A 12864-nucleotide genomic window follows, 5' to 3' on the forward strand; every position below is an offset into this window, starting at 1 on the left:
CCGCACCACTTCTCCATTTTTAATTTTTTGAAAAATGTAATTCTTTTAATTTCACTTCACCAATTTGGACTATTTTGTGTATGTCTATTACATGAAATCCCCCCAAAAATCTATTTAAATTACAGGTTGTAATGCAACAAAATAGGAAAAACGCCAAGGGGGATAAATACTTTTGCAAGGCACTGTATGTATTCTCCATGTGGTGTGTTTTTCACAGCATTGAAATGCCCAGTGATTCAAGCCAACGACAACGTTGTGGTCATCGGAAACAGTGAGGATGCAACCTATGGAAATGTGATCCAGTTTGAGTGCCAATCAAATCACATGGTACTCAAAGGATTGTCTGAAATTGACTGCAACGATAAAGGAGAATGGAGCAGCACAGTCCCAACATGTGAAGGTAAACTGAGGCTACTGTAGGTAAAGATACACTAATGTATGTGGACACCGCTTCAAATTAGTGGATTATATCAGCCACATCAGATGCTGACATTTGTATAAAATAGGTCACACCGCCATGCAATCTCCATAGACAAACATTGCCAGTAGAATGGCCTTACTGAAGAGCTTAGTGACTTTCAACATGGCACCGTCATAGATTGCCTCCAACAGGTCAGTTTGTCAAATTTCTGCCCCGCTAAAGCTGCCCCGGTCAACTGTAAGTGCTTTTATTGAGAAGTGGTCCTCAGTTGCAACTACACTACCGAGTTCCAAACTGCCTCTGGAAACAATGTCAGCATAATAACTGTTCATCGGCAGCTTCATGAAATGGGTTTCCATGGCTGAGCAGCCGCACACAAGCCTAAGATCACCATGTGCAATGTCAAGCGTCGGCTGGAGTGGTGTAAAGCTCATCGCCATTGGACTCTGGAGCAGTGGAAACGCATTCTCTGGAGTGATCAATCACATTTCACCATATGACAGTCCGACGGACAAATCTGGGTTTGGCGAATGCCAGTAGAACACTACCTGCCCCAATGCATAGTGCAAACGGTAAAGTTTGGTGGATGTGGAATAATGGTCTGGGACTGTTTTTCATGGTTCGGGTTAAGCCCCTTAGTTCCAGTGAAGGGAAATCTTCACGCTACAGCATACAATGACATTCTGTACTTCCAACTTTTGGGGAAGGCCCTTTCCTGTTTCAGCATGACAATGCCCACTTGGACAAAGTGAGGTACATATAGAAATGGTTTGTCGAGATTGGCGTGGAAGAACTTGACTGGCCTGCACAGAGCCCTGACCTCAACACAATCAAACACCTTTGGGATGAATTGGAATGCCGACTGCAAGCCAGCCCTAATTGCCCAACAAAAGTGCTCGACCTCTCTAATGCTCTTGTGGCTGAATGGAATCAAGTCCCCGCAGAAATGTTCCAACATCTAGTGGAAAGCCTTCCCAGAAGAGTGGAGGCTGTTATAGCAGCAAAGGGGGGACATCTCCATATTAATACCCATGGTTTTTGTATGAAATGTTGGACCAGCAGGTGTCCACATACTGTAGTGTGCACCACCAGGCACTATTACATTGTCACACAGAGTATCGTCCCACTAGCATACAATACAAAATCGCAATGATCCCATACTGGGGAATCGTTAATAATGACCATATAGAATGATCAGTGATTATATGTAGTGTTTTTAAAAATCCAGATTTGAATGACGGTCATCAACTCAAAAGTGTAATATTAAAACAATGATTGTATCATATTCCATTCAACAACTCGTACTGTCACACGTTGCTGTTTCTAATCATGATGACCAATCATCTGCTTAATTCTGTGCTTATTCACAGTGATTAAATGTTACGCTCCAGACATAGCTAACGGTGCAGTGAGCGGGCCCTCTAAGGAAGATTACGATGAAGATGACACACTGAGATACAGCTGTGACACAAAGTATATTAAGTCTCAGGAAAGAGTCCCTAAATGCACTAAAATGGTCAACACTGCCAACTGGAGTCCAACACCAGCGTGTGAAGGTAGGAATCTGATCATCTCAGGAATCAAGTGAATGCAACTTGACATTTTAAGTCTCCTGGGTAACTCATGTCTTTAACTTTAAGTTGATTTTTTAAATATTTTTGACATATTATTGCAAACTACTAACATGTTTTTGTCTCCAAAATGCAGAAGTGAGATGTAAATTATCATTGCCACCAACAAGAGGAACCAGTTACAGACCTGCTGACAGAAATCTGTTCTTGCCTGATGAACGTGTAACGGTGACCTGTGACTCAGGATTCTGGATCTTTATCTTAAGTCATACTGAAAATACAATAACATGCAAAGAGGACGGAAAGTGGTCATCTTCCACAACAGATTGTGAAAGTATGTTCATACTGGAGAGTTTATTGTATTATGATATATTGAGAGTGTATTGGGGTTTATACAGGTGAATCACTGTACAGGTTTGATTCATGCTGACACTAAACATCTCTATCATTGTAGGGATAACATGTCGTGATCCACGTGACCATCTTGTGAGTTCTCCCTACCGCTGGCAGCAGGGTCAATTGGGAGAAACTCAGCGTTACAACTGTAGAACCGGATTTAAAACCACAAATGCCCGGGGTGTTGCCACATGCACAAATGATGGCTCCTGGACTCCAAAACCACTCTGTGAAGGTGCAGTTTTTTGAAGGAAGCCATCTTTGAATATCACTGTGGTTTGATTACCTTGTGCTCCGATGTTAGTTTGGACTGCATCAGAATTACATTGTTTGTCTTTCAGAGATTACATGTGACAAGCCAGATATCCTAAATGCTGTGATTAAAGACCCAAAAACAAGATACAAAATCAATGATCTGCTCACTTATGAGTGTAAGATGAATTATGAACTATTGGACAGTACTACCAGACCTACTGCTACCTGTAAGACAACTGGCTGGACCAATATATTTGGATGTAAAGGTAGGATGACATTTACATGTCAATCATCTAAAACTCTGAGAATAAGAGTCAAGACACTGATCCAGAAGGTTTAAAGTTTACTGGAAAGATATGTTTGGCCTGTTTTATTCCCTATTTGAGGATTTGGTGTGGAATTGGTAATGACATGAATGTTCACTCACTTTGCTTCTCCAGATATTGCTCTGTTCAGTGCTTTTATTTACATTTACATTTAAGTCATTTAGCAGACGCTCTTATCCAGAGCGACTTACAAATTGATGCATTCACCTTATGACATCAGTGGAACAGTAGTGCATCTAAATCTTTTAAGGGGGTGAGAGGATTACTTTATCCTATCCTAGGTATTCCTTAAAGAGGTGGGGTTTCAGGTGTCTCCGGAAGGTGGTGATTGACTCCGCTGTCCTGGCGTCGTGAGGGAGTTTGTTCCACCATTGAGGGCCAGAGCAGCGAACAGTTTTGACTGGGCTGAGCGGGAACTGTACTTCCTCAGTGGTAGGGAGGCGAGCAGGCCAGAGGTGGATGAACGCAGTGCCCTTGTTTGGGTGTAGGGCCTGATCAGAGCCTGGTGGTACTGAGGTGCCGTTCCCCTCACAGCTCCGTAGGCAAGCACCATGGTCTTGTAGCGGATGCGAGCTTCAACTGGAAGCCAGTGGAGAGAGCGGAGGAGCGGGGTGACGTGAGAGAACTTGGGAAGGTTGAACACCAGACGGGCTGCGGCGTTCTGGATGAGTTGTAGGGGTTTAATGGCACAGGCAGGAGCCCAGCCAACAGCGAGTTGCAGTAATCCAGACGGGAGATGACGAGTGCCTGGATTAGGACCTGCGCCGCTTCCTGTGTGAGGCAGGGTCGTACTCTGCGGATGTTGTAGAGCATGAACCTACAGGAACGGGCCACCGCCTTGATGTTAGTTGAGAACGACAGGGTGTTGTCCAGGGTTCTTAGCGCTCTGGGAGGTGGACACAATGGAGTTGTCAACCGTGATGGCGATATCATGGAACGGGCAGTCCTTCCCCGGGAGGAAGAGCAGCTCCGTCTTGCCGAGGTTCAGCTTGAGGTGGTGATCCGTCATCCACACTGATATGTCTGCCAGACATGCAGAGATGCGATTCGCCACCTGATCATCAGAAGGGGGAAAGGAGAAGATTAATTGTGTGTCGTCTGCATAGCAATGATAGGAGAGACCATGTGAGGTTATGACAGAGCCAAGTGACTTGGTGTATAGCGAGAATAGGAGGGCCTAGAACAGAGCCCTGGGGACACCAGTGGTGAGCACGTGGTGTGGAGACGGATTCTCGCCACGCCACCTGGTAGGAGCGACCTGTCAGGTAGGACGCAATCCAAGCGTGGGCCGCGCCGGAGATGCCCAACTCGGAGAGGGTGGAGAGGAGGATCTGATGGTTCACAGTATCGAAGGCAGCCGATAGGTCTAGAAGGATGAGAGCAGAGGAGAGAGAGTTAGCTTTAGCAGTGCGGAGCGCCTCCGTGATACAGAGAAGAGCAGTCTCAGTTGAATGACTAGTCTTGAAACCTGACTGATTTGGATCAAGAAGGTCATTCTGAGAGAGATAGCGGGAGAGCTGGCCAAGGGCGGCACGTTCAAGAGTTTTGGAGAGAGAAAGAAAAGAAGGGATACTGGTCTGTAGTTGTTGACATCGGAGGGATCGAGTGTAGGTTTTTTCAGAAGGGGTGCAACTCTCGCTCTCTTGAAGACGGAAGGACGTAGCCAGCGGTCAGGGTTGAGTTGATTAGCGAGGTGAGGTAAGGGAGAAGGTCTCCGGAAATGGTCTGGAGAAGAGAGGAGGGGATAGGGTCAAGCGGGCAGGTTGTTGGGCGGCGGCCGTCACAAGACGCGAGATTTCATCTGGAGAGAGGGGGAGAAAGAGGTCAGAGCACAGGGTAGGGCAGTGTGAGCAGAACCAGCGGTGTCGTTTGACTTAGCAAACGAGGATCGGATGTCGTCGACCTTCTTTTCAAAATGGTTGACGAAGTCATCTGCAGAGAGGAGGAGGGGGGGAGGATTCAGGAGGGAGGAGAAGGTTGCAAAGAGCTTCCTAGGGTTAGAGGCAGATGCTTGGAATTTAGAGTGGTAGAAAGTGGCTTTAGCAGCAGAGAGAAGAGGAAAATGTAGAGAGGAGGAGTGAAAGGATGTCAGGTCCGCAGGGAGGCGAGTTTTCCTCCATTTCGCTCGGCTGCCCGGAGCCCTGTTCTGTGAGCTCGCAATGAGTCGTCGAGCCACGGAGCGGGAGGGGAGGACCGAGCCAGCCTGGAGGATAGGGGACATAGAGAGTCAAAGGATGCAGAAAGGGAGGAGAGGAGGGTTGAGGAGGCAGAATCAGGAGATAGGTTGGAGAAGGTTTGAGCAGAGGGAAGAGATGATAGGATGGAAGAGGAGAGAGTAGCGGGGAGAGAGCGAAGGTTGGGACGGCGCGATACCATCCAGTAGGGGCAGTGTGGGAAGTGTTGGATGAGAGCGAGAGGGAGAAGGATACAAGGTAGTGGTCGGAGACTTGGAGGAGTTGCAATGAGGTTAGTGGAAGAACAGCATCTAGTAAAGATGAGGTCGAGCGTATTTCCTGCCTTGTGAGTAGGGGGAAGGTGAGAGGGTGAGGTCAAAGAGGAGAGGAGTGGAAAGAAGGAGGCAGAGAGGAATGAGTCAAAGGTAGACGTGGGGGAGGTTAAAGTCGCCCAGAACTGTGAGAGGTGAGCCGTCCTCAGGAAAGGAGCTTATCAAGGCATCAAGCTCATTGATGAACTCTCCGAGGAACCTGGAGGGCGATAAATGATAAGGATGTTAAGCTTGAAAGGGCTGGTAACTGTGACAGCATGGAATTCAAAGGAGGCGATAGACAGATGGGTAAGGGGAGAAAGAGAGAATGACCACTTGGGAGAGATGAGGATCCCGGTGCCACCACCCCGCTGACCAGAAGCTCTCGGGGTGTGCGAGAACACGTGGGCAGACGAAGAGAGAGCAGTAGGAGTAGCAGTGTTGTCTGTGGTGATCCATGTTTCCGTCAGTGCCAAGAAGTCGAGGGACTGGAGGGGGGCATAGGCTGAGATGAACTCTGCCTTGTTGGCCGCAGATCGGCAGTTCCAGAGGCTACCGGAGACCTGGAACTCCACGTGGGTCGTGCGCGCTGGGACCACCAGATTAGGGTGGCCGCGGCCACGCGGTGTGGAGCGTTTGTATGGTCTGTGCAGAGAGGAGAGAACAGGGATAGACAGACACATAGTTGACAGGCTACACAAGAGGCTACGCTAATGCAAAGGAGATTGGAATGACAAGTGGACTACACGTCTCGAGTGTTCAGAAAGTTAAGCTTACGTAGCAAGAATCTTATTGACTAAAATGATTAAAATGATACAGTACTGCTGAAGTAGGCTAGCTGGCAGAGGCTGCGTTGTTGACTATGTAGGCTAGCTGGCAGTGTCTGCGTTGTTGACACTACACTAATCAAGTCGTTCCGTTGAGTGTAATGGTTTCTACTGTGCTACTGTGCTGCTATTCGGGGCTAGCTGGCTAGCTAGCAGTGTTGATTTACGTTACGTTGCGTTAAAAGAACGACAATAGCTGGCTAGCTAACCTAGGAAATCGCTCAAGACTACACAATTATATCTTTGATAGAAAGACGGCTATGTAGCTAGCTATGTAGCTAGCTACGATCAAACAAATCAAGCCGTTGTACTGTAATGAAATGAAAAATGTGATACTACCTGTGGAGCGAAGAGAAATGCGACCGGATTGTTGAGTGCGGAAGTTCTGTTACGTTAAGGACGACAAATAGCTGGCTAGCTAACCTCGGTAAATTAAGATAATCACTCTAAAACTACACACTCTAAACTACACAATTAGCTTGGATACGAAGACAGCAAAGACAACTATGTAGCTAGCTAACACTACACTAATCAAGTCGTTCAGTTGAGTGTAAGTTGTGCTGCTAATCGGTAGCGGTGGACTAGCTAACGGTAGACGTGAAGGCATGAACATTCACTCACTTTGCTTCCATTTGGTTTTCCAGATATTGCTCTGTTCAGTGCTTTTATCAAACTAACAGCTTGGCCAAAATGTAATGATATGGAAATGTTTTGTAGAACATGTCCTCTAAGTGCGCTGTTAACTGAACGATGTGTCACAATGCGTTCTGTAATGTTTCCATGCCATTGTTTCTCCCAGAAATAAAGGAGCATGCATCATTAGAGGCTATAAGGAGGTATAGACAGTGTAATCACTGTGTATTACTGTACTGGTATGTTTCATGCTAATACTAAACATCTCTATCATGGTAGGGATAACATGTGGTGATCCACGTGACCCTCTTGTGAGTTCTCACTACTACTGGCAGCGGGGTCAATTGGGAGGAACTCAGCGTTACAACTGTAGAACCGGATTTAAAAACATTGATGTGTCACATTTTGTTCTATAATGTTTCATGTCATTGTTTCCCCCAGAAATAGAGGGAGCATGTATCAACCCAACTGTGAGGAATGGATTCATAGTTCAGTCAAATGAGAGGAATGTTGATCCCAGGAATAGCAAGATATACTTTTCCTGCAATGAAGGGCTCAAACCCTTTACCGGGGGCTGGTGGGGTGAAGCCACATGTACTGAGGGAACATGGTCTGGAATATTAGAGTGTATTGGTAAGAAAACAGATCCTCTAGAAATTACCTCTTTACAAAGTAGATCAAGAACAGTAGAATGCATTTCCCTCTGACTTGGCTATATTGGTCTGAAACTCAATCTCATGCTCTTTCTCTCTAGATCAATCACAATGTGGCAGAATCCCTGTCATTCCCAACACAAGAAAGGTGCCTCACAGTGAAGTCGATAACAATGAACAAACTGTTACAATTGATTGCAAAGTTGGATACACATCTGAAACTAAGACTATAAAATGTAAGGATGGAGAATGGCAAACACCGTTACCAGCTTGTAGACGTGAGTAGTTGTTAATAGTTTTGTTCATTTAAAACAATCACTTGATTTTAATTGTATACAGTGGCCAGTCATCCCTCAATGTATGTTCACTATATGTTGGAATAGTTTGGGGAAAAGGACCCCGAAGCCCATATGATATTATGTAATTACATAGATAGTAGTTCTGTGTCTGTACTGTGTGTGTTTTCTACCCACTAATCTTTCATCAATATTTTATTATCTTGAAGTGCAAGGCGTTCCATGTGATCCTCCACCTAAAGTTGAAAATGCAATTGTTAAAATCCCGTATCAAAATAAATATATAAAGGGATTTGAAGTGAATTATGAATGTCGCAAGTCCTTTGAAATAGAGGGACATAAAAAACTTACTTGTGAAAATGGGAGTTGGACAACTCCACCACCAACATGCAAACGTAAGTATTGATAACTGTTTGAAACTGATGCAGTAATTCAGTTTAGAGTTACTCTACTATGAACAGCACCCATTCAAACAGGGAAAAAAGGATATCTAAATGGTCATTGAGATTAAAAGTTCCATATCATATAGTACCCATTTTCTCCCCTCAAACAATCAGGAATCCTTGTTAAGGCTTTGCTTGGTATTACAGAAATATCAATCTCTGATTTACAGTTTGCTGTTGTTTTTTTTACTATAATTCATTATAGTGTAGTATTCCTAGATATGATAATGGATGAGTTTCAGTGCATATTTACAGTATAAATCACAAAATGCCCCTGTTACATTCTCTGAATATACTGTACATTGGCCATTGAATATGGTTCTAACCATACAGTCATTCTCTGCCGCTTGTGTGTCTCTGGTACATAACTGTAATTTGATAGTTCAAACATGTGGTGCTTCACCTACAGAGTACTGTCGTAAGCCTGAGGGCGCAGGGAAAATAATTCCGATTCTTGACCAAGTGCTGGAGAGATACGAAAATGGGAACCAAATAGACTATACATGCATTAGCCCATACAAAGGCCCTGGAGGAAAAGCAACTTGCAAGAATGGAGAATGGCACATGCCAGTTGAGTGTAAAGGTAAGTCTTACATCTATAAATACGTTTACTGTATTATCATGGTACTGTATCATTCTACAGTATTGTATTATCATGGTACTGTATCATTCTACAGTGTTGTATTATCATGGTACTGTTTCATTCTACAGTATTGTATTATCATGGTACTGTATCATTCTACAGTATTGTATTATCATGGTACTGTTTCATTCTACAGTATTGTATTATCATGGTACTCTATCATTCTACAGTATTGTATTATCATGGTACTCTATCATTCTACAGTATTGTATTATCATGGTACTGTTTCATTGTAATTTATTTTCATGGTATTGTATTATCCTGCTATAGTGCCATTTTAATACAGTACCATGATACAATCACGATTATGCTACTGTATTGTCATGGTATTGTATTATCATAGTAGTGTATTATCATGCTACTGTATTGTCATGGTATTGTATTATGCTACTGTATTGTGATGGTATTGTATTATCATGCTACTGTATTGTCATGGTATTGTATTATCATAGTATTGTATTATCATGCTACTGTATTGTCATGGTATTGTATTATCATGCTACTGTATTGTCATGGTATTGTATTATCATGGTACTGTATTATCATGGTACTGTATTGTCATGGTATTGTATTATCATGGTGTTGTATTATCATGCTACTGTATTGTCATGGTATTGTATCATCATGGTATTGTATTATCATGCTACTGTATTGTCATGGTATTGTATTATCATGGTATTGTATTATCATGCTACTGTATTGTCATGGTATTGTATTATCATGGTATTGTATTATCATGCTACTGTATTGTCATGGTATTGTATCATCATGGTATTGTATCATCATGGTATTGTATTATCATGCTACTGTATTGTCATGGTATTGTATCATCATGGTATTGTATCATCATGGTATTGTATTATCATGCTACTGTATTGTCATGGTATTGTATTATCATGGTATTGTATTATCATGCTACTGTATTGTCATGGTATTGTATTATCATGCTACTGTATTGTCATGGTATTGTATTATCATGCTACTGTATTGTCATGGTATTGTATTATCATGCTACTGTATTGTCATGGTATTGTATTGTCATGGTATTGTATTATCATGGTATTGTATTATCATGCTACTGTATTGTCATGGTATTGTATTATCCTGCTATAGTGCCATTTTAATACAGTACCATGATACAATCACGATTATGCTACTGTATTGTCATGGTATTGTATCATCATGGTAGTTATCATTGTAATGTATTTTCATGGTACAGTATTATGATCCCTGTTTAATCTAGCAAGCTGTCCTGATCCTCCTCCCATTACTAATGGAGATTTCACCAAGGAAAAGATAGATGTTGAAGGTGTAATTACAGAGGTGTCCTACCATTGCAGCAGACAGTTTACACTGAGTTTCACAGGCAGCTTCAGATGTCTGGATGGAAAATGGCCGAGTCCTCCAAAGTGTTTACGTAAGTACATTATTTTCAACTGGTCTGAACATGGTGTTATATCTACATGTCAAGTGTATATAAATGTATGAATATGTACTGTACACTAAGTGAATGAAAAAATGACTGGGTTTCATTTCCATCAGGGCCTTGTGAGATTTCCACTTTTGATGCAGAGTACAATCTACAGAATTTACCCAAGAAAGATTATACTGCGCACGGTGAAAAAAAGACTCTTCATTGCAAAGAGGGATATTACCATCAATACAAGAGATTTCTCCCGAATACAAACGAAATTGAGGTGAAGTGTGATGATGGAGAGTTACAGTATGGAGAACACATACCTATATGTAAGTCCATGTCATGTAAAGGAACACCCATCAGTGTAAGATAGTCATTCTCTCAACATTAAGAGTTTAACATCATCTAATATATGGAATGCATAAATCCAGGATGCCCTGTGAGCTATCTACTGTAGATTAATACAATAGAAATGGATAGTATTTTCTCATTTTGATCTGAACCTTTTTTTAATGAAAATCAATCCACCTGTTTGATCATATTCAATGAGGCCACTATGTGTAAGCTTCTGACTGTTTAAACAAAATCATTTGTTCTTTGCTTTTTAGGTAGCCATCGTTAGCCATCTATAGGTAGATGATGAACATAAGGGGTAAGTTAAATTAACCAGGAGAATGGCATGTCTTATAATTACACAAACCTGTAGTAGGAGTGAAGGCAGAGCAAATGTCTGAAGTCCAGTATTATAAACAGTATTATGAACAGTATTATACACAACATTATAAACAGTATTATGGCTTATCAGTGAAGCATAACAGAAACATGTTGGAGTATAACATCACATCAAGCAGGAATCATTTCTCTAATCATTGACACACAGATAAAAGGTCACATGGTTAAACACTGTCTAATATCCATGATAGTAGGAGTGGTCAGCAGAATTACTCCACAGACTGGTCTATAATAGTAGCGGTCAGCAGAATTACTCCACAGACTGATCTATAATAGTTGCGGTCAGCAGAATTACTCCACAGACTCTGATCTATAATAGTGGTCAGCAGAATTACTCCTCAGATTCTCCTCTATAGTAGTCGTGATCAGCAGTATTACTCAGATTCTCCTCTATAGTAGTCGTGATCAGCAGTATTACTCCTCAGATCCTCCTCTCTAGTAGTCATGATCAGCAGTATTACTCCTCAGATTATCCTCTATAGTAGTCATGATCAGCAGTATTACTCCTCAGATTATCCTCTATAGTTGTCGTGATCAGCCGTATTACTCAACCGACTGATTATCTTGTCATGTGATTTCATTCCTACAGAGTCATGATGTTCCCTCCATCAATTTCAAGAATCCTTACAAAGCCGCCTTTATATGCAAGGAGAAGACCCATTTGCTTTTGTGGTGTCTGTCGCTTGTTTAATTTAGAAGAAATGTGAGCCATCCAGTAATGGAATACATGTGTCTTTTCAACATTTGACATTGTATCATCATTGAAACAAAATAACAGTATCTTTCTCAGCTTCACTATAATAACAGTACAGCTATCTAAAGCTAGACTAAAATGGTACATTTGTTGTATTAGTACAAAGTGATGTGATTGTGTGAATATCCTTCTATCATGTGTATAAATTGCCTGGCTGGGCTGATGAGGCAGTGGATTGCGCAGTCAGTTGAAACAGAGTAAATAGGCATTTTAACATCATAGATTTAGCCAGTGGTAGCTTGTGGAATAGGCCCCGGCTGGAATGCGGTCTTAACCAATCAGCATTCAGGATTAGACCGACACGCTCAATAATGTGTGAATATTCTCCTGTATCTCCCAGCTGTGTGATTCATTACCTGAAGGTGTAATATAAGTGAATAACTGTTATGATTGTGATTGACCTTATCAAGACAATAAAGTTGTCAAAAAGAGACGACACGTTGTCTTCATGGGTCTTTACAAGGCTACAGTACAACAGAATAAGATTTACAGATGTTAACCTAACAAATGCACATTAAAGCTGACAAACTATTTCTCAGGTCAGTTTCACTTGTCATTGATTGTTCTTGTAAACCAGTTGTCTCTTATCATGCACCTATAGCTACTATAGTAGATCTTCTCCAGGGTCTCAGGACAGTATAAGTAATGTCAGTTGGTCATGTTATTTTGTTTTACTTCTTGCATCTGTCAATCTCATTTTACTGGAAGTAATAACTGGAAACTGTCTTGGAAAAACACATCCATATATAATTGATTGTACAACATGATTGTGTTTCATTTCCTCTTTAGTTAATCTGGGAATTTCATACGATACTGAAGCCACCAGACAATCTATTAAAATGTCCCTGTGGTGTTCCTTTCCATGTATTCCTGAACATTAAGGCAGAAACATTGACCTCCAATTATATGCAAGCAAACATTTAACATGTTCTGTTTAGTTCATAGGCTAATATTGGACAAACCCTTGCATGAGGGGCTCCTGAGTGGTGCAGCGGTCTAAGGCACTGAAGCT

At 42.1% G+C, this 12864-nt stretch overlaps 1 protein-coding gene across 2 annotated transcripts in view; it reads left to right on the forward strand.

The window, feature by feature from the left end:
* The window catches only part of LOC115117899 (complement factor H-like), a 24329-nt gene extending 11939 nt beyond the window's left edge, over positions 1-12390 (forward strand). Inside the window, exons 5-17 of one of the 2 annotated variants that reach the window (XM_029646406.2) lie at positions 218-400; positions 1792-1977; positions 2129-2326; positions 2447-2623; positions 2730-2909; positions 7356-7547; positions 7669-7845; positions 8073-8258; positions 8716-8889; positions 10193-10366; positions 10492-10695; positions 10975-11018; positions 11688-12390. In XM_029646406.2, coding sequence (XP_029502266.2) covers positions 218-400; positions 1792-1977; positions 2129-2326; positions 2447-2623; positions 2730-2909; positions 7356-7547; positions 7669-7845; positions 8073-8258; positions 8716-8889; positions 10193-10366; positions 10492-10695; positions 10975-10988 — 2045 coding nt within the window. In that variant the 3' untranslated portion in view covers positions 10989-11018; positions 11688-12390. The remainder of the gene's footprint in view (positions 1-217; positions 401-1791; positions 1978-2128; positions 2327-2446; positions 2624-2729; positions 2910-7355; positions 7548-7668; positions 7846-8072; positions 8259-8715; positions 8890-10192; positions 10367-10491; positions 10696-10974; positions 11019-11687) is intronic. The other variant, XM_065009250.1, reaches the window with a different exon arrangement.
* Positions 12391-12864: the final 474 nt, after the last annotated feature.

Source organism: Oncorhynchus nerka, linkage group LG24 (assembly GCF_034236695.1).
Source record: "Oncorhynchus nerka isolate Pitt River linkage group LG24, Oner_Uvic_2.0, whole genome shotgun sequence".
Classification (NCBI taxonomy): Eukaryota; Metazoa; Chordata; class Actinopteri; order Salmoniformes; family Salmonidae; genus Oncorhynchus; species Oncorhynchus nerka.